This window comes from Orbicella franksi, chromosome 9 (assembly GCF_964199315.1).
Source record: "Orbicella franksi chromosome 9, jaOrbFran1.1, whole genome shotgun sequence".
Lineage (NCBI taxonomy): Eukaryota > Metazoa > Cnidaria > Anthozoa > Scleractinia > Merulinidae > Orbicella > Orbicella franksi.
In genome coordinates, this window is record NC_138153.1 from 17,115,685 (window position 1) to 17,136,951 (window position 21,267).

General features: G+C 38.1%; 1 protein-coding gene across 4 annotated transcripts; it reads right to left on the bottom strand.

The window, feature by feature from the left end:
* Positions 1-499: 499 nt before the first annotated feature.
* On the bottom strand, positions 500-15,636 carry LOC145497760 (neuronal acetylcholine receptor subunit alpha-10-like). Of its 4 annotated transcripts, none has more exons than XM_081477613.1 (9): positions 15,552-15,636; positions 12,141-12,333; positions 10,976-11,115; positions 10,461-10,505; positions 10,067-10,176; positions 6,129-6,297; positions 5,347-5,493; positions 4,565-4,823; positions 500-3,920 (listed from the first exon to the last, which is right to left on the bottom strand). In XM_081477613.1, the coding sequence occupies exons 2-9, from the start codon at positions 12,205-12,207 to the stop codon at positions 3,310-3,312; spliced, it is 1,548 nt and encodes a 515-aa protein (XP_081333739.1). In that variant the 5' UTR covers positions 12,208-12,333; positions 15,552-15,636; the 3' UTR covers positions 500-3,309. The 4 variants fall into 4 exon arrangements, with proteins under 4 accessions (XP_081333739.1, XP_081333740.1, XP_081333737.1 ...); XM_081477614.1 differs by lacking the exon at positions 15,552-15,636 and adding an exon at positions 12,641-13,278 and having other exon boundaries at positions 6,129-6,279; XM_081477611.1 differs by lacking the exon at positions 15,552-15,636 and adding an exon at positions 12,641-13,278.
* Positions 15,637-21,267: the final 5,631 nt, after the last annotated feature.

Consider the following 21,267-nt stretch of genomic DNA (forward strand, 5'->3'; position numbering starts at 1 on the left):
CTGGTGGTGTTCCAAACCCCTTTTTATCCTTTTAATCCCTCTTTAAACTTCCTAAAATTTCACTTAAATTCATGTGTACCCCGCCTTAAGCATGCTAAATTGTACTTTAACTTCACATCACCCAATTCAACTTTCAAAGTGAATTATTTTGGTGATTTGTTTTCTTTTTACCCAGATAAATTATTTATATCTTCTTTATGTTCTGTAACTAAATGTCGGCTAATCATACTCGCGTGTGCATCACGGTCGCGTGTTCTTTAGACACGGGACTAGACTAAGACACGTGACTGACGGCCAAGTTTGCTGTAGAAAGTCTTTTTACGGCATAGAACGGGCTCAGATATATATATGTAGATCTCAAATAATCGTTTGTTTCCATTTGACAGTAACAGTAGCACAGTCAAATCATAAGTGCACAACATGATTTGAATACCTGGCTTCATTAAACGTTAAGCTTAATTTCCTAAACGTAACATTTATGCTTCAAGTAGGTTCGTCATGTTACAAAGTACAAAAGTTTACGTTTGTGGATCATCATGGTGGAAGTAACGAAGATTAATTAGTTTATGCTGGGGAAATGGCCCTTGTTTGGCACTGTCACTTTTGTGAACTCGGCCTCTGTTCAATGATTTCAATTGAATTTGGATGACCTCATTTTTCAGTTACTGTTCAATGTAATAGTGACTAGCAAGAAATGAGCCTTACTCCAGATTTTCTTTCTATTTTTATTTTTTTTATCTGGATGCTCGGAAACACCTCTCGCTGTTGTTTTTGACATTGTAGGTCTAGGGGGATATTTTCTATTATGCGTTAGTGCTGGGTTTCCTGTGACCCAGCTGTGTTTCCTGTGACCCGGCTGTGTTTCCCGTGACCCAGCTGTGTTTCCTGTGCAGGGTATTTAGTCTCAAGCATGCACACAGGCGGCCCTTTTCGAACTGACACCACGATGGCCACCGAGTTCAAACCTCGGTTCACTCAGTTCAATCGGTTTTCACGATTTTCTCAGTTTGTGTGGCAGTTTTAGTTGAGATTTACCATAGCTAATGGAGGGAAATGGTTAGGAAGGCCGGTAAACATCAAAGAAGCAAACAAACAGACTAAGATTTATGTTGAAAGGCCCTTAACCCCGTACACCTTTTGGGTTTTTCTCATTGACTATACTATGCATGAATTACAAAGTCGCAATGCTTCTATTGGTTAGTTGTATGAGCATACGTAACCACCTTTTGTATTTTGCCAGGTTTTGTGCTGGTTCAACCCCCCAAAATAGCAAAGAAAAACATACCACAAAGAATTTTGCCAAGTTCCCTAACCATTTCCCTCAATTGACTGTGGATTTACCAGGGCCTACTTGTATTTTTTTTTACGGAACTGCGAATTTTCTCACGGCGCCTCGTATAATGAAGGAGCAGCGGAATAACATTGAAATTTACGGTAGTTGTTTATGGTTAGTCTCCGTTCGAATCTATAATTTGATTCAGAAATATCTCACAAAGAGTAATGAATAAAATTATAGCATTACAGTCGCTTTTTTATCTCTTTTTCCTGAAATCAACCATGTAACACGTTTCCTTTTAATAACAAACAGTGTCCTATCAACTCTTAGTCCATTACTGGGTTACCTCTTACCACTAACCAGTATTCATATATACATCTGGGTGAGGAGAGCCACTGTGAGAGTACTATTAGTCTACTACTGCTACTATACCCCCCCATGGACAAAATGCAATGATCTCCGCTAGGGATCAAAACTAGACTGCTTAACCCAGAGTTAAATGCATCCACCATTGGACTGCCATGCCTCCTCCACTGGTCCTTAGCTTACGGATGGAGTGGAGTTCACCTATAAATTGCCAAGCTTGTTATTCTTTTAGGGGGTAATTTGAAGGTGTGGATTCCTTCTAACATTGAGTAACCAATAACCTCTTAAAAGCAACTTAAGGTAACTTTGGGCGACTTTAGTCTTCTTAAGATCCCAGAGGAGGCCACAGGAATTCTAAGTAAACACATGTGATGGGTGACAAGCTCAAGAAAACATGTAACGTGTCCCAAGCGCTGAAAAACGAAATGGGTGTCAAAAATGGGAAAACAACTACCACGTGTCAAACGGTTGAAAACGTGCAGCATCCAAGTCCACAGTTTAAGCTTGGTTTTGCTAAGCTTATACTGAGGAAGCAGCGATTGTAGAGAATTAGTAAAGAAAATAGACAGATAGCTTAAATCTGATTTCTAGTTATTTTGCCAGCATTATGACTGTGCCATTATGACACAAAGTTTCGCCGGGATTGGATTCTGATGAAGTGGTATAAATCAGGGTCGAAGCAATGTTTACAAGATATGCCACTTATACGTCTGATTCTTTACAGGAAAAAAACAATCCTCGATCGGAAAAAAAGAACAGAATTTCCACAATTTTCCGATCACGTTTCGTCGAATTTAAATAATCATTTACACGAATAATGCGAAACTGAGGATCCATCATGATGTATTCTGTTACCTAGCAACATCTAGGCCTAAAATCGCGGGCTCAATCACTCAGACTGAAGACCGTACAGGAATTCCGACCGAGATAGACGTTTGGTCGGACTTCCGGTACTCAAACAACGATTTTCGCAGGTGTTTCAGTGTGGAGAGCAACCTCCGCGGCATTAATTTCAGTTTTTGTCTAAACAATAGATTTAGCATGTTCTAATTACTAAAAATTGTAATACATTGTAGTTCCGCTCTTTGAAACTAAAGTCAACAGACAAGTTCAATTTGATCAGACCCAGGCGAGACTAAAGCCTGAGAAAGCAGACGGATCTCTTTCGGCGTTCTACTATCTGCACTTTCTCTGAAATTCGAGCTGAAACATTTAATAATGACGACAAAATAGTGCTCCTAAAATGTTTGATAAGAATAGCAACTAAAATGAGACATAAATTATAATGCCTAGATCTCAGGCTCTCTCTTCAAGAGGGGCAAAGAAGAGAGAGCCTGGTATTGAGGCTGGACGTTACACTGTTGTCTTTAGGGCTTCGTCATCATTCTGTTCGAATCGCAGATTTCTCTCTCGGCCGAAAGAAGTTAGTTGTCCGAGGAGCGAAGGATCTCTAACTTCTGAAGGAAACGTAAACGAAAGGTGCTCAATTTACTCCTCGATGGTGTAAGGGGCATGGCGGAATGGGTGCTTCTTTGGTTTTTTTTGTCGGTGTTTCTGCGACCACCTTCAAAATCAGGGAGTCTCGCGAACAGTGCTTTGCGTGTACTGTATGAACGACGGTTGGCCGGCATCACTACAGCAAACATTTCCTTCACAGTTCTTTCCGTTCACGACACAAATATTTCTCGTACTCGTGGCGCCTGCAGGAAAATCGCGAGGAAAGTTGCAAAGCTGATTAAAATCCCGACTAGTAGCACCACTCGGTCCAGGATCTTGGCGGCCATTTGCCAATCCATGTGATTGTTCATTTTTATCATCTCTTCGGTATGCAGGTCATCCACTGGCTCGAACACATACTTTCCCTGCTGCTTATGTTCCACGTGATCATTCAAAATAGGAGTCTCGCGAACACTACTTTGTGTTCTAGAACGCGTGCGCTGTAAGAGCGACGTCTGACCAGCATCACTGCAGCAACCATTTCCTTCGCATTTCGTTTCGTTGATGATACTCATCTTTCTCATTTCGCAAGGCGCTGAGTAGGAATTCTCGGAAAGTTGTGCTAAATCGCTGTTTTCTTCTATGATGAAACTTTTTCGGCTCTTCTTCTTTGTCTTGCCAATGGGTTCATACTTTATCCTGACTAACGGTCCCAGAACATTGAACATAAGTCTCCTAAGCCACCTGGGCATGACAGAGCGCCGGTAGTAAAAGTTCAAAATGACACAGGTGGCAAACAGAGCCAGTCCAATCTCTGTTATGGCACTGGAGTAGTATTTAGCTGGAAAAAAAACAACAACAACCATCGTTGGTAAAGTGATTCAAACGAATTTTTTTTAACTTTCCCCTGAATTTTCCCTACCAAGTACTGTTTGAAGATGATGCACAATGCGCAATGCAATACTGAGGAATCACCTCAAGTCTAGTGACTTCACACAACTTCCTAGTCCTAGTCCCAGCGGCATAGACAATCTCCAGACGGGACATGTAGTAAGGAATGACTCTGGCCACTCAGACAGCATGTTTGCAGTATCCATTTAAGGGGCGTTTGCCATAGAAGAACACTGGGACGTACTCTCTAGGGTATCCCCCGAACCCCTCTCCAAACCAAACACTACTAGACGTTCAAACTTATAACTGGAAAGTCTTTTCAATTGAGAACTTAAATTAGTGTGCAGCGTGCTAACCCAACAGCTTAATGTTACACAAAAAAATTAACAAAGTGAAAAGTTGGATACTTATCCACCTTATCACCCAAATGGTTAAGTAAAAGTCAATGTATGTAAGAAAAGCAGTGGATGGATTTTACCTGACAACACATTGCAACCCTGCCTGATCTAGTGGAACTCTCAGTTAGATTGTCTATCATATATCTAGATCTACAGAAGATAGTCCTTGATACTGATAGCTCACGAAATATGTTACCTAGCAACGGAATGTACTGAGAATCCGCAGGCAGTTTATTCGAGGTTAGCTCCTGAAAAATAGCCATAGCCATCAACACGGTGATGCCCAGTCCAATCCTCTCCCCAGATTCCGGCGGTAAGATAAAGGAGAGAAGGACCATCATTGCGATAAGAGAACACGGTACCACAAGGTTCACCATGTAGAAATAGTAACGCCTTCTTAAATAGAGTGTGATTATCACGCTTGGGTACGGGTGGATACAGCAGCTGTACTTGTCCTACAAAGAATTAATTAATCACATTAATTGATCACAGTTGAAACGTTCTTCATTAAAAAAGTAGTTGCAACCTTCATTTCTTCGGAGCATTGTCATATTTGAATAATCGAATTTAATTAACTGTAGTGTATAAGGTGAAAATTTAATCACAAGTTTGTTCATGCTACATTTTAATAACATCTTAACTGATTTTCATTCGCCATCGCCACTTGATCAAGAAAGAAACAACTGTTTTGAAATTCTAGAAATGGTCTACAGACAGTGAAATATCGTTGCAGATGTACATAAAGAAGTTCTCTTTAACTGTAATATCAATGAATCGAAGCCGCTCTGGATTATTGAAAGCAAATCCAGGGAATTGGTTTGACTGTATGTAAGCCTTGATCAAATTCTTGTCACAACAACTATCAAAACCGTTTTCCATATGTAAAACCTAAGCACTAAACATAGTCTCAACTAACATATGTTGTTAAAAATAACGAGGGAGGTAAGTAAGGCGAATCTAACAAGTTCCTTCACTAACCTCTATTCTGACAGCTGTTACATTAGCCAACTCCCATTCGGTATTATTTTTATATATGTCTCCTTTGGCCCCAGTCTCCGACTCATCCACGACTATATCCACCTCGCTTCCATCAAAAGCCCACGATCCGAACTTCAGTCTGCAGATCTAAACAAAGCAGAATATAATTCATAGCATTTAAGTCTGAAGTCGGAGCAAAGTGACTCACAAAACTTGACTGAGTATTGCTACCATGTTTTTTGATTTTGTAAAGAAACCCATTTTGTTACGTGCACAGTACTACTCTTTCAGAAAACAGTTAAACCCTACATTTTTCAACATCCTTAAGGAGTTTGCAAACACAGCAGTACATTATTGTCACGTGGCTAGTTTTGCTGTACCACGTGATCCAGGGCTGCATCAGCCAATCGTTGCAGCAGTCTGCATCATCAGAACTACGTCTGTCAATCACCGCACTCAGATTTGTGCATGTTTTCTCGTCGATTACCTCATATTCGTGCTTTTATAAGGCGTTAAGAGCGTTCAAACCTTCTCAATTAAACTTCCCTTACGACCGCTCTTCATTCAGTGCCACTGAATTTGCAAATGCTCGCCATGCTGACTGGCGTGTTGTTAAGTCGTAAGCAGAAGAAGATGCTTTTTAAGGTCCGAATCGGCATATGATCAGACATACCACACGAAGTACGTGCAAACATCATGACGGGGGAATAAACTTTTAGATCGATGGCGCAGTAAAGTGAGATTTTTAACAAAATACACATTCAAATTAATAGGTGACGAACCTGGTCATCAAATGGAAAGAATTCAGTGTTGATGTCACATGTGCTCTGAAAGATTGCTGGCGCCATCCACTTGCAGGAACCATTGGAGTTGATGGCTATTTTTGTCTTGTACTTCTCTGTGCCTCCTCCCAGTTTATCGTTGTCATCAGCGCTGTCGGCGAACCGCACACTGTGTTCAGTTTAATGACAATGAATAACAGCAGGCCACGTTTGATCGACTGATTGATGGATACATGGATCGATCGATGGATCGATGGATTGATGAATTGAAGGATTGATGGACTGATGGACTGATGGATTGATGGATCGGTGGATTGATGGAATGATGGATTGATGGATGATGGATTGATGGAATGATGGATTGATGGACTGATGGACTGATGGATTGATGGATTGATGGATTGATGGACTGATGGACTGATGGATTGATGGATTGATGGACTGATGGACTGATGGATTGATGGATCGGTGGATTGATGGAATGATGGATTGATGGATTGATGGAATGATGGATTGATGGATTGATGGACTGATGGACTGATGGATTGATGGATTGATGGACTGATGGACTGATGGACTGATGGATTGATGGATTGATGGACTGATGGACTGATGGATTGATGGATCGGTGGATTGATGGAATGATGGATTGATGGATTGATGGAATGATGGATTGATGGATTGATGGACTGATGGACTGATGGATTGATGGATTGATGGACTGATGGACTGATGGATTGATGGATTGATGGACTGATGGACTGATGGATTGATGGATCGGTGGATTGATGGAATGATGGATTGATGGATTGATGGATTGATGGACTTATGGACTGATGGATTGATGGATCGGTGGATTGATGGAATGATGGATTGATGGATTGATGGAATGATGGATTGATGGACTGATGGACTGATGGACTGATGGATTGATGGATTGATGGACTGATGGATTGATGGATCGGTGGATTGATGGAATGATGGACTGATGGATTGATGGATCGGTGGATTGATGGAATGATGGATCGGTGGATTGATGGATCGGTGGATTGATGGATTGATGGATTGATGGATTGATGGATTGATGGATTGATGGATTGATGGATTGATGGATTGAAATATTGATGGATTGATGGATTGATGGATTGATGGATTGATGGATTGATGGATTGATGGATTGAAATATTGATGGACTGATGGACTGATGGATTGATGGATCGGTGGATTGATGGAATGATGGATTGATGGATTGATGGAATGATAGATTGATGGATTGATGGACTGATGGACTGATGGATTGATGGACTGATGGACTGATGGATTGATGGATTGATGGACTGATGGACTGATGGATTGATGGATCGGTGGATTGATGGAATGATGGACTGATGGATTGATCGAATGATGGATTGATGGATTGATGGAATGATGGATTGATGGATTGATGGACTGATGGACTGATGGATTGATGGATTGATGGACTGATGGACTGATGGATTGATGGATCGGTGGATTGATGGAATGATGGATTGATGGATTGATGGAATGATGGATTGATGGACTGATGGATTGATGGATCGGTGGATTGATGGAATGATGGACTGATGGATTGATGGATCGGTGGATTGATGGATTGATGGATTGAAATATTGATGGATTGATGGATTGATGGATTGACGGATTGACAAACTGATGGATTCATGAATTGATGGATTGATAAATTGATCGATCGATTGAAGAAAAACTGATTTTTATCTAAAGGATGCCTGCCCGAGTCTTGTCAAGTAATATTGGCATCATGAGTCAAGTTTTAAGAAATGTAAGATCACCCGCAGACTAAAAAAGATAGAAGAAATAAGCTCAATAATTCTGGATGACCACCAGCTTGGGGTCATCCAAACAGAGCTACTTAAAAGGACTAGTTCAGTAACTTTATTTTGAATGGTGACAGGAACATTAGACTTCCATTCACAGACTGAAAAGTTAGAACCACCTTGTACTGCGTTACCATGAGAACCTTACAAATAAAAGAAACTGCTATGTCTCTAGTCTCAATTGATGTAAGAATTTTTCGTTAGCGTTTTCTTTATCATTGATTTTGCTGCCAATTGTTATTTGCAATTACGAAGGAGTGCTGGTGGAATGTGTTAGAAGTTAAAACAGAAAACAAACATAGGACATAACCACGTGGCCCGCTTTCATTGCAAACATGTTATTTATATCATTATGTTAGAAAATAAGTTATCACAAAAATGATTGTTAGCTCATGTCGCGTGCCCTGTTAAATTTCAAATTAATAAAAGAACAGTCTGTTATGATATCCTTTTTGTCGACTCAAATATAAGTTAATAACGAGGAATAAAACACAAATAGCGGTGATAAACATATTAAACTTACGCATTTTAATTACTTGACGTTTCGTATGCTACGCAACATACATTTTCAAAAGTGGAATAAAGACCGTTACAATTTTTGAAAACTATATATGAAATGTAAATCGTTCACAGAAATCTAAGGTCATTTATAAAGCTGCTTGCTGGGACTGCAGTGACTTTTACATAGGCAAAACAAAACGACGGCTTCATGATAGGAAAACGGAACATTTCAGGGCTCTCACTAAGAATGACCCCACATCAGCCATTGCCGACCACATGAAAGCCACAGGTCACAACATCAAGTGGGATCATTTTGATATTCTAGCTTCTGGTAAAACAGATTATCATTGTAAAATTAAAGAAACTTTGCTTATCCAGGAACTTAAGCCGGCTCTTAATGTAAACGTCAGCAGTGAGAAGCTGATACTTTATTAATAAGCTTAGGCTTTTATTGTTTTACTGTTAAGAAACAGATGTTTCTTAATCTCGTTTCCAGACCCCTTATTTACATTTCATATATAGTTTTCAAAAATTGGAACGGTCTTTATTCCACTTTTGAAAATGTATGTTGCGTAGCATACGAAACGTCAAGTTATTAAAATGCGTGAGTTTAATATGTTTATCACCGCTATTTGTGTTTTATTCCTCGTTAAACTACGATGGCACGAGAGCAAAAGCCTTTATGATAAGTTAATAAGCTGTGTCTCATCGCTGTCAGGTGTAAACTTAGGTTAGCTGTTAATATAAATTAGATCAACATTAACTGAAGTATATTGTGGAATCATATGTTACAATGTGCACGTACTTGTGACCGACAAACCTCCATGCAAACACCCTTTCCAACAAAATGTGTTATTATATTTACCGAGCACTGTTAAGTATAACACACTCTACAACATGAGGCGTAATTACAATTTAGTCAGCAATCATACAGCAAATTTCCAGGTTAGGAAGTCTTTGAAACTAATATATCTCCATCAGTTTCATGTACAAACTTAACAGCATGTGCATTTTTTATTGGTGTATAAAATGAAGAGCTGTGATTGGAAACCAACAAAATCGCGTGCCAATCCTTTACGTCACAAATACCCGCGCAGAGCACCAATCAGAATTGTGAATTTAGCTACAGTTATGATTACAGCCGTTTTTAACTCAAGGTTAACAACTGATAAATGTTGCTGCGTGAAATAACCTTACTACGATTATCAGTTGCGTAAGGCAAGGCGAAAGTTTGATCACCAGGTTTCAAAGTGAAAATCGTGTTGTTGTCACGGACAACTGGCTCCGTTTCCAGCGGCAACTTGTCGGCCTTTGGCGTCATTGGCAGCAAAGCGCGCGACATTGTAGGCGACGCGACAGGCGACGCACGTCTGTTGATATTGTTACCAATAGAAACGAGGTAAGTTGCCCGAGACAACACCGCAATTTTAAGGCCAAAAGTTCGTAGTAATTCAAGACGACTTTGATTCTGGACGAAGTCAGGAAAAAAAAACACACTAGCAAAAAGTGAAAAAAAAATGTTGGCATCACGATATCCGTTATTATTGTAACATTCAGCCTCACCTGTTGTACAAAATGATATCTGGAGCCCAGATCTTCTTCGGACTCACGTGAATAACGTTGGTGCCATTGTAGTCTGCCTCGTTCCAAGACAAGTCGGAATTCATCCATTGCTGAGAAACAAAATGGAAGTTGATTTTAATGGTAAATAAAAGTTAGACCCATGCGATCGCCGTGAATTAAAATCCATTGATGAACCTGATATGATGGATGCCTGAAAGTACAAAATCTTTAGGAACAAAGAAAGAGAGCAGAAATACCTTTTCTATATACCAATCACCCCGCCGAAAAACCTCTTTATCTTTTTCCCACTTGCCTCGCATGTAATGGAATTTTTTTTCTGCATGCCTCGCACACATTACGAACTCAGTGCTTAAAATGTAGACAGATGTTTTACCTGGTAAATCCACCATTGAGAACGAATTGTGTTTCCCCTCTCGTTCTGAAAACAAAAATATCGATAACTTTACTTTCAAACGTATTACCAAAACCCTCATCACTGACTTTAATTTAATAGCTCTTGTTACTGTGGTCTTTTAGGGGGCTCAGAAGTATGCCAGGTAGCTCCCTGGTACATACAATTTCCCAAACTACGTTTTATGAACCAAACAGTTCTCTTTTGTGAGCATTTATGAGCTGCTGTTGAATTGATTTAATATATATTGGTCGTGTTACAAGTGACGTGTGCGAGGGGTTTCAAAAGAATATAAATTCAACTCCACTGCTGCCGACAGGCTGTGCTTCTATGAGCACGATTACCTTAAAAAATTTAAAATTTAAAATTCTCTAGTCACTAAAAATCACCAGATATTTTCGGTTAAGACCGAAATTACCTCGCTTCTGTCATGATCAACGTTGTTATGCAAATATCGAAGGTATTTGTAAATTGGAAATGCAACGTTGCTTGTTTACCAGGTTAATAATCCTGACAAGTTTCGCGCCAAACGACACGAGGACAGCACGTGATCTGTCAGAGTCTGGCCGACCGTCACCGTCATACTTTGCGAACATGGCGGACAGAAGACGCTGTTGAGAACCATGCTCAGAAGAACCTGAGAAGCAACAAGTCATTCATAATTAATGAGCTAATTATTAAAATGACAATGGACTTTTTGTGTATCTAGCTGTATGTTTCGCTTAAAGGTCTGTCTGAAAGCTCGATAGCGAATGGTTTAGTTGGACTTATTTTAACAGGTTGAAGCAACGGAAGTTTCTACATTTTGGCAGCTTTCGTCGAAAATCCGCGAACTTTTCAAGGTTCGTTGAATTTAGCCTTTCAGTATAGGTGTTGATACTGATGGAAATATATTTAAATACAGTAACGGGTGGCCTTTGATGTTTTGAGAACAGAATCGAACCGAGGATTTTCTTGTAATATATTTTTTGTCTCTTTAATTGAATGCACCTACAGCAATTTTCAGTGGCAAACAGAGATCGCGATAGTTAGATAAAAAGACATGTAGTGGGTGTGGAAGTTTGCTAAAGAAACAATTCTCCCCACTTTTCGCAGCTTTCTTATATACTTTAATCGCGCCAAAACCATTCCAAATTGTACCATTCATCAACGGGAGCGTCCTTGCTTAATTGCTGTGAAAGATTGCGGTTTAGTGGTACTTTATAATAAAGAATGGACACAAAATGTCAAGTGTTATATATAATTGCGCACAGTCCTTGTCCTTTGACGCTAGGCCAATGTTCTGGAAATAATTGAAACATATTGATTTCGATCGAAAAAGAAACAAGGCGTATTATTTCTTTACATCTTGAACGCACAATTGGAGACTACCTATTGCAATAACGGTTAAGTGTGTAACTAAATAGCATGTTGCGCCAAAAACAATCGATCAGGGTTTATATAAAGTGCCTAGGAAAGTACCAAAGACACATTGCAAAATTAATGCAGTTTAAAGAGCCAATTCGAATACGCGTCAAGGAGTTTAAAGATGCTTTTAAAAGTGTTTTGGAATATTCTCATGTAACGTGGCAATCTTGCCGAAAATGCTGCCTAACATTGGTGTATGAAAACATTATCGCACAGCAAGTGCAACATAACAATTTTGTTCAAAAGAAAACTTACCTGTTGAGAGCAGAATTATGTTCCAAAGCTGGCTCACAATGGTCCATATGGTTAGTTGTACTTTCATTATTGATAGGCGATGCGAACCACTTTGGCTTGCAAAGAGAAAAGCTGCTTTCCCTTCCGCTCTAAAATAACTACCAAGGCTCTCTTCGTTCCTCCAACATCTAATACTGTCCTGGTCGACAACAAACTACGACACAACAGAAAAATAAAACGATCTTAGTTTTTGAACTGCACAATCGACAGTGGATGACTTTCCACCGCCGACAAAAAGAAAAAGAAATGCGCAATGTGTCGCCAGCGTACTTATACACAGATGGAAATTAAGCCTGACACAAACTCTTTAATCAGCCTTGAATATTATAGATCGCAATTTCATATCCAAAAAGAAATCTGCGCTAAGATACACGTAATAAAGATTAACGTGGGCGAACGGAAAGAGCTTTTCTTTCAGTATTGCGGAATACTTGAACTAGATATGAATCGAGCCTACCTACCTTCTTAGTTAATTTCCTGAATATACCCACGCAGTGATATGCTAAGCTTCAATAGCAAATTTGTGTTGTTTTTTTTTCATCCCTTGACAAAAGAGTTTGGACTGGTAGCTGCCTCGCGTGGTGTAATATTATTTTTGGACCGCCCCTGCTAGGAGATTGTACCTATTTGAGCATGATGTCGCTGTTTATCGATTGAGCGCGATGGCAGAAATGAGTTATTATTCTCGTTTAATTATAATGTACATATTCAAACAGCGATTGACCAATAGCGTGCATGTGCGAGTATACGTAACGCGAGTGTGCTAATGATGTAAGTGTGAGTGGCACAATGATTATTCAAGTTAAGATCATTTCGAGAAGGAAGGAAGAAAAAAAGTTAATTTGATATCGTTGAATTTATAAATAACATGCAAATGCGTCACTGATTTTTGAACTTAAACGTTCTCTGTCTCGCTTGGTATTAAAATTTACTTTAACGTTCAAAAGGCTGGGGATTAATTTTTTCATAATAGGTAATGGTCTCCCGATCGGTTTATGGAAGTAGGCACTAATACAAGTGGGGTTAACGCATTTAAACTCTTCTAACACCGCAAGAAAATTGCGCCTTTTGAGGTGTAAACATTCAATTTAAACCACAAGGTTATTCGCCAATCCAGGTTGTACCATATATCTTAATACGGGCTTAAATTTGTGAAACTAACCTCAAACTTCTTCAGTTCACCATTTCAGACGTGCTGATTTCAATTCCAACAGAACTATTTGATCATCCATTACTTTTCATTAGGATTTCGTGTATTCATTCCTAGTTAAATATTTCTAATAACATATAAATAAAACGCTACATAAGCTGATGGGTACGTAGAATGTAAACCTAGTTCACGCTGACAGCAATTTTAAAACGCAGAGAAAATCTATCATAACAATCAACTAGTGCACTGATTTTTTGCAAACCTATTTCTGGATGATTGCAAAACTCCACGTATTCGTACACTCATCTAATGACAGTTGCTTAAGCGGAAATAAACGACTTCTTTATTAAGTTGGCTTCAAAAATTTACTTTACTTCTGCGATATGCTTGAACAGTTGTAAAAAGAGTAAATATAATCATTTTCAGAATTTTCATTAGAAATTGAAAAAAGTTCAGTAAAACAAACTTCTAACTAAACTGCAATGTTACAAAGCGGAATTTCTTACAAATGCCAGGCCTACTGATTCATTTTAGACATGCTCCATTGCCATTAGCATAGTGTATTTCTAAGTATGACTAACTGAAAAAGACCGCATTTCGGTCCTGAAGGTGTCTGTGACTTCATTTAGCGGTCATAGTATTTTTTCGTTATTTGCATAAGAAACCAATTTCGGATATCACAGACTAGGATTTAATTAAATTCTTTTATTTACAAGAAAAACACGTCTGTGAAACAAGTGCAAATGACAGTCAGGAGATTAATAGATATTTTTACACCGCCGTTGTTTTGCATAAAAGTCGTGTCAATTAGTCTCAAAATACGATGACTGCATCTCCATCTTTAAACCAGCCGTTCTTTGATAAAAACGAGTTGATTACGAGTTTAAAAAACGCCCTAAAAATCAATTTTTGTCCCCTATTTTGTCCTGATTGGAAGAAAGGGTTAAGCATGCTGTAAAACGACTCTTAGAAATGTAAATGAGTGTTGTACATTTTACTGAGAAAAGATTCTTATCTTTTTCAAGTCCTCTTAGAAAGTGAATTAATGTAACCCCACGAACTTCAAACGGCGTATTTCTTACGAGAAAAGTCCAGATGCACTTGTCAAATGAAATTTGAAGCATATCGAGTTGATTTAAACGCTCTATTGAAATAAATTGAATACTCGAACAAAGCTTGAAAAAGGCTGATAAAAATTCAAAAGTCGAGGTTTGCGAACAGGATCAATTACACTCTAGTTAATTACAATTTCTAACAAATGAATCGCGCATTTTACACCACGTACCACGAACTTCACTGAAAGGTAAAATTATACTTCAAGTGACGGATTTTCGCTCCGTTTTTCAATTATTCTTGCCAAATACCAAATTTTGAACCGTTGTCGACTTTGGACATTTCGAAACATTACAACAAGTATAGTAATATGTTTGTTTGGTGAAAGGTGAACGAAAAAAAAGGATGATGTCCCTAGTTATATACACCTGAGAGAACTGTCAGACAAACAAAGCCCTTAGAAGAGATAAAAACTAAGTTGCCTAGCGCTACGACGTTTTCCGTGCAAGAGATGAAGAACTGAGAAAACCACATTGTTATTGTAATATATCTTGATATCTTTGACTCTCGAAAACGGAGCCGCTCAGTTCCACCGCTAACAAACGATCATAGACCTTATCACAGTTTTGGCAGCCATCTTGAAGAGTAGACAACAGCGTCAAAAATTACAATGGGAATCCGATGGCAAATAATTCTCTAAAAATTTCAATTCTGAGAAATTTATGAAAAGCAAAGCCCAGAGATTGCATTTACCAAATTTGGGGGATGTAACCGAGATATAAAGCGTTCAGTCGCGTTTTTAATTTTCCATACATTTTTCTATAATATTTATCCGCGAACGTTCATGTATGCGGCTTACAAGTCGCCCCACCTTCGCGGAAAAAAATCACAGACAAATGTATGGAAAATTAAAAACGCGACTGGACGCTTTATAGCGCAGCTATATCCCTCAAATTTGGTCAATGTAATCTTTTGTTTAGTATCATAACTTTGCCATTCATAAATTGTTCGGAATTTGACTTTAAAGAAAATTATTTCCTCTTGGACTCCTAAATAAACACTCCAATTTTCTGGCGCTTGTTGCCAACCCGCCAAGGCTTCCAAAACCGTGATAAGGTCTATTCTACAAACATAAAACAAACTGAAGTACTTTTGTTACATATCTTTACCTCAGTGTCCGTAGTGTGTTCTTGTTCTCTTTTTCTTGGCGAATTACAATCACCGTATTAAATTGTAGACCCTGTTACAAAATAGTCAAAACTGCTGTAAAAGCACACGTTATATCAATACGTTTTATACGTGTGATTTCATGCTCCAACTCTAATTGGCCGCTTGACGTTAGCCGCATGATTAATTCGCGTAATGAAGTATGATTCGTTATTAACTTTAACTTATGCACGGACTCGTTATATATTCGTCCACTGTTTCCAGACGGAACTGGAATTTGGAAAGTGTTGGGCTTTGTAGAGGGAGGAAAACCGGAGAAACCGCGGAAAAATCCCGGAAGCAAGGACGAGAACGGACAACAAATTAGCGCTCTCCGCAACTGAGCCAGTCCTGTTCACACATCAGCGTGTCGAAGATTGTGTTAGAACTGCTAAAAATGTTAACCAGCTGGAAGCAAGTTTCAGTCACATCTTTTCCCTTGTTTGAAAATGAATGGCAATTGGTCATTTTCGTTGGGAAATACATTTTCTTTGGTTATTTTGTTTTATTATCTCAGTTAATCTCGTATTTGTTTTTCGCCCAACTGAGTGAGTGTGAGTTTTGTAGGTTTAAGTAAAATATGGAACTTTTTGGCGCCTTTTACTGATTGTAATGTATGAACTAATAGCTTGGAAGTCTGGAATATTGCATTTATGAAAATATTATAATATGCATTAAGACAGTGGGCGGAAAAACTCAAGGTAACCACACAAAAGAATAATCTTTAAAAAGTAATTTACGGGAGATGTGAAAATAAAAATCAACAATACAAAGATTTTAAAAATGGTCGATTATGTTTGGTGCAGGGTTTGAATTTTATTAACTATAAGTACCAACAGCGTAAATAACCCAGCTGTAAACATGATGTTAAATCAGAGTGCAATACGCGACGTAGAATGAAAATAATTTTATTTCTGAACAACTCACAGGCTGCGAGCTTGAGACTGACCAGAAAATGATGACACTGATGATGTGCTTGAAATCCCATGGGGAAATTTGCTGAGGAGTATATGGAAAAAAAATTACTCAAAACACGACTACTTTGCGTGCGCATCACTACGTAAGATTATTAAAAGTGCGCATTAAAGGGGGAGTGGATTGTGTTTGTAATTATAAGAACGTACGAAGATAAGTGAAAAAGTAAGAACATCCATAAATGAATGAGTGTCGGAACGATAGATGGATAGATAATTTAGAGAGATAGTGAGTGAGTCGTTTGAGTCCCCTCTCACGAATAGGTCGAGTTTGAGGTGACCTCATGTGTTAGCTTCTAGTGTCAGATAGTTGGTGTTTACAAACAAAATCTCATAAATAGAGTTGCCCTACTGCCTGGTGAATAAATTGACTAATTATAGAAGATTATGTTAATACAAAACCGATTTTTGTTTCCATTTAGCATCACTCAATTTATCAGTTAAACGTTGGTGACCGAGTGAATATTTTTATCAGTTTATATGCACTATGTGCTTCCTGATGTTGTTGTACCTCGTTTTTATACAAGCCAGATTTATAACAACCAGAAACAAGCCACAAGCTACAATTTTTGGATGTAGCCTACAAGTTTGAAGGAATTCATAATGATTAGAGTTTGAGATGACCTTATGGAACGGAAAACGTACTGTAGAATACGTGCTCGTACTTCCAAGTAATCGTAGAATATTTAAATTAGAAGACAACTGTATAGTTTAAGTTTCCTTGCAATTAACAGAGGGTCTCGACAAAGTGAACCAAATTTGTTGTTTAAAAAGTAATTTATGAGTGATGTTAAAGTACAAGTTAACAATATAAAGAGTTTATAAAGACGATTATACCATCGAGACATGTCTGGTGCAGGGTTTGAATCTTATTAACGACTACTAACAACGTAAAGGACACAGCTGTAAACATGACGCTAAATCAGAATCCGTCAGGCAGCGTAAATTGAAAATGATTTTATTTCCGAATAACTCAAGGGCGCGAGCTTGAGACTAAAACGATGATACAGATGTGACAGGTTTGACGTTCCATGGGAAAATTTGCGGAGGCGTATGTGTAAAACTCATTACGCAAAACACGACTACTTTGCGTTCGTATCGCCAGGTAGGAAACTAAATATTGAAGCGCATTAAATGGCGAGTGGATTGCGTGTTTGTGCTTGTAAGTGCCTACCTAGGTAAGTGAATAAATAAGTACATCCATGAATGAATGAGTGCAGGAACGATAGATGGATAGATAATTTACAGAGATAGTGAGTCGTTTAAGCTCCTCTCACGAAGATGTCGAGTAGAGGTGACCTGATGTGTTAACTTCTAGTGCCAAAGATGGTGTTTACAAACAGAATCTCATAAATAGAGTTGCCCTACTGCCTGGTGAATAAATTGACCAATTGTAGAAAATCATGTCACTACAAAAGTGAAACCGATTTTTGTTTCGATCCCATGAAGTTAAACGTCGGTGAAATAGTGAATTTTTATATCTGTTTTTGGCATAAAGTGCTTGCTGTGGTTTTTGAACCTCGTTTTTATGCAAGCCAAATTTCTAACAACCAAATGCAAGCCACAAGCTGCCATTTTTGAATAGATAATGGATAAGAACTTCATAGTAATTAAAGTTTAGAATGAACTTCTAGAACGGAAATTTATATGCACGTACTTCCACTGAACTAATCATAGAATATTTACATTACAAGAACACTTATTGATTAAGTTTCTTTCCAACTGACAGAGGTTCTTGACAAAGGTGGACTAAATTTGTTGCTTTTTTTTCGCACCAGAGTAACGTTTTCCTTGCACTGGCGTTTTCATTTTTTGCATAGCCTGAATGTTTATTCTCAGAGTCGCAGGATTTGACTGACGCTCAGAATATTATAAGTAACTTAATTGATATTAACTGTGAAAAGTATAAAAGCAGTGATTTACATCTGGCATAAAAACGTGCTTAAATATTTGTACACGAACAAGATCTGTTCTGTGAAGACATCAGAAGAAACCTAGCGCTTGAAAATAAGACTACAGAAAATCCGCACGAAAAACATACCCGAGCATAATTTTGAAGCCAAATGTAATCTAATACTGCTTCTAGTGTTGCGATCGGTGATAGACATGACATGTTTCTTGTAATTCAAATATCCACACAATATCCTCTCTGTTTGATATTTTGGCCAAGCTCTCAAACGTCGAAATAATTTCTTTGTCGTTCAAAACATTCACTTCTATGTACAACTGAACAACTTATTGGGATGACTGAAATTAAAATGCAGATAGGCAAGTGCAAAACTGGGGTAAATCGGATGGGGGTTGCAATGTTTCCAAGCCGCTGGCAACATCGTATGGTACATGTAGTAAAGTCTATCCCTCGTGAAATTTGACCGGTAATAAAAATCCATGCACTTTATAGTAAATTTAGCAGCACTGATACTAAAGGCCGTGAAGTAATAGCACAATGCTACAAAATTAACTGAATGGAGGTGAGAGTAAGAGAATTATACTCACTTGGGATGCGACCTGTGAATTCAAGTTCAACGCGAAAGATAGCACATCAAGCGGCTAGCTGTGGTTGACAAGAAAGCTGAGATCCCTTACGCTCTGATGCTTAACCTTGGAGGTGTTAAAGTAGAGGGCAGCAGCAGTAATTATATAAAAACGAGATTTTAACTGAGTCACTGTTTCGTGTTAAATGAATGCTAATTTAATGTTTGAATAAGTCATAACTCCCTAATTGCGATTGCAGTTTGAAAATTACGGACTCAAATGTCAAAGATAGATCGAAACAAACGTTATAGCTTCTTTGAGGACAAGTCTTCACTCGAAGGTCGAGAATTGAAAAACTGAATTTCAAAATATTTCCCTACCGTGCTGTTTTCTGATAGTGCGAGACAAAATATGTCTGCAAAGAGTAAATTTCTTCATTAAAACAAGATGATTAAAATTTGACCATAAGAGGAAATATTGCCCTGCAGAAAATGTGCCCCGGTACACTACCTTTCGAGTGTCGTTTGCTACGGAACTTCAGTTTTATCTGAAAATTAGGTGTCTACAATAATTATACAGGGTATATTCAAAGTCAAGATAAGCTTGACCTCTCTCTACCTATCGATTTACTGAGTCATCAGTACATAGAATTGTCACAGTTGTGTTTAGCGATATATGTTTTACCGATAGCTTCAATTTTTTTCTCTTTTTCTTACCTTGTGGTCTTGGTGGAAGGTCGACTCCTATGCAAACTTGAGAACTGATCGACTAGCGCATGAATTCAGAATAAGAAGTCGGTCTGTCGACTGACACGTGATTGAAAAAACGCTAGTCCGAAAATTTTATTAAAATTTTAGTGACATCTATAATTAATTGGTTTCCATTTGTGACATTGGACTTTGTCATTTACGAATCTGTTGTAAGCAAACAGGGAAATCCTCTCTTTGTCTTTTCCTTTTTGTGCTTAGAAATACAAGCAATTTGATTTATCTCACAATAGCAGAGTTTTAAATCTAATTGTACAGTACAAAGAATGAGAACAGTGCTAACCAAGCTTGACGCCTTTGTCCACACAAGTGGCTCTTAAATTTGCTCTTTGAAATTCTAAACAAGTTCACAAAAGGTGCAAGTACAAATCCAATATCCAGGAAGTTGTTTTTGTTGCCAGGGTTGCCGAATAACAGCTACAAAGGAAATGATAGAAAGGTTTGACTAAATTTGAGGCGCTGAAAGAGTAGTTTTTCAGTAACAATATTTGTCTTAGACATTTGTATGATATGAAAACTACAGTCATTGTATCAACAAACTGACGTTTCTTTTGGCAAACCATTAATGCATGTTTACTGAAAGTGGAGAAAAATTAATTTAGGAAACTAAAATATTTATTGGCATTTGTGTGACAAAAGGAACCAATAGGTAAAATAAAGGAATAAGGTTTTTTTAAATATATATATCTGAGATATAAACCAATGTTTTATGTTTTCATTTAAATTGTATTAATTTCCGTTAAAAGCGAGGAAACAACGAAAAGCAATCCACCCGAAAATCTGTATTTGTTTTATTATTTTCTGGTCAGTTTATTTATGTCCAGCCGTTTTCTTAAGTGACATTATATATCATGTATTCTGTATGCATTGTATGCCTAGCCACGCTATACGACGAACTGCTATTCAGACTTTTAACCTTTACCTTCGTTCATTCGTTCTAAAATAGTGATTGATCAAGTGTTATTCGGCATATATTTTTAAGGCTGTTTTAAACAGTGTTTCCATCAATGCGTATTCAAATTGATCATACAATTCGAAACAAGTTCAGTAGAGTAGTTGAAGAGGAAAGAGTAAATCAGAAACTAGACATCGTTTAATTTAGTTTTTGGGCTCACTTTTTCTATGCTTTGGGAGAAATTGTCAGGCATATTTTCAACAATTTCAACCATATGGAGCGTTCTCAATATAAGTTAATAATTAATCAAAATGTTTACCTCTGCAAGTAAGGTCTACTTTAAAACTGTAAGGAAAACAGCCTGCCAACTGCAGAAGGCAAAAATCGTTTTTGGTGTTGTTTGTGACGGGGGCTGCTGAATCACGTTAACTTTCAAACTGAAGGAAATCATAGCCGCGTTACCCACAATCCACACTACGCCGGAGGAATTTGAAAACGGAGGTTTCACCCTGAAAACGCAACAAATGCTCGCCGTCCACACTACGCCGGAGGAATTTAAAAACGCAAC

What these genes read in the sequence shown, in the direction of transcription:
- LOC145497760 (XM_081477613.1), bottom strand. Translation starts at nt 12,207, where the DNA reads ATGAAAGTACAACTAACCATATGGACCATTGTGAGCCAGCTTTGGAAC. An exon ending in CTCAATGGTGGATTTACCAG is followed by an intron (nt 10,177 to 10,460) that starts GTAAAACATCTG and finishes TTTGTTTCTCAG; the next exon opens with CAATGGATGAATTCCGACTT. An exon ending in TAACAGCTGTCAGAATAGAG is followed by an intron (nt 4,824 to 5,346) that starts GTTAGTGAAGGA and finishes AATTCTTTGTAG; the next exon opens with GACAAGTACAGCTGCTGTAT.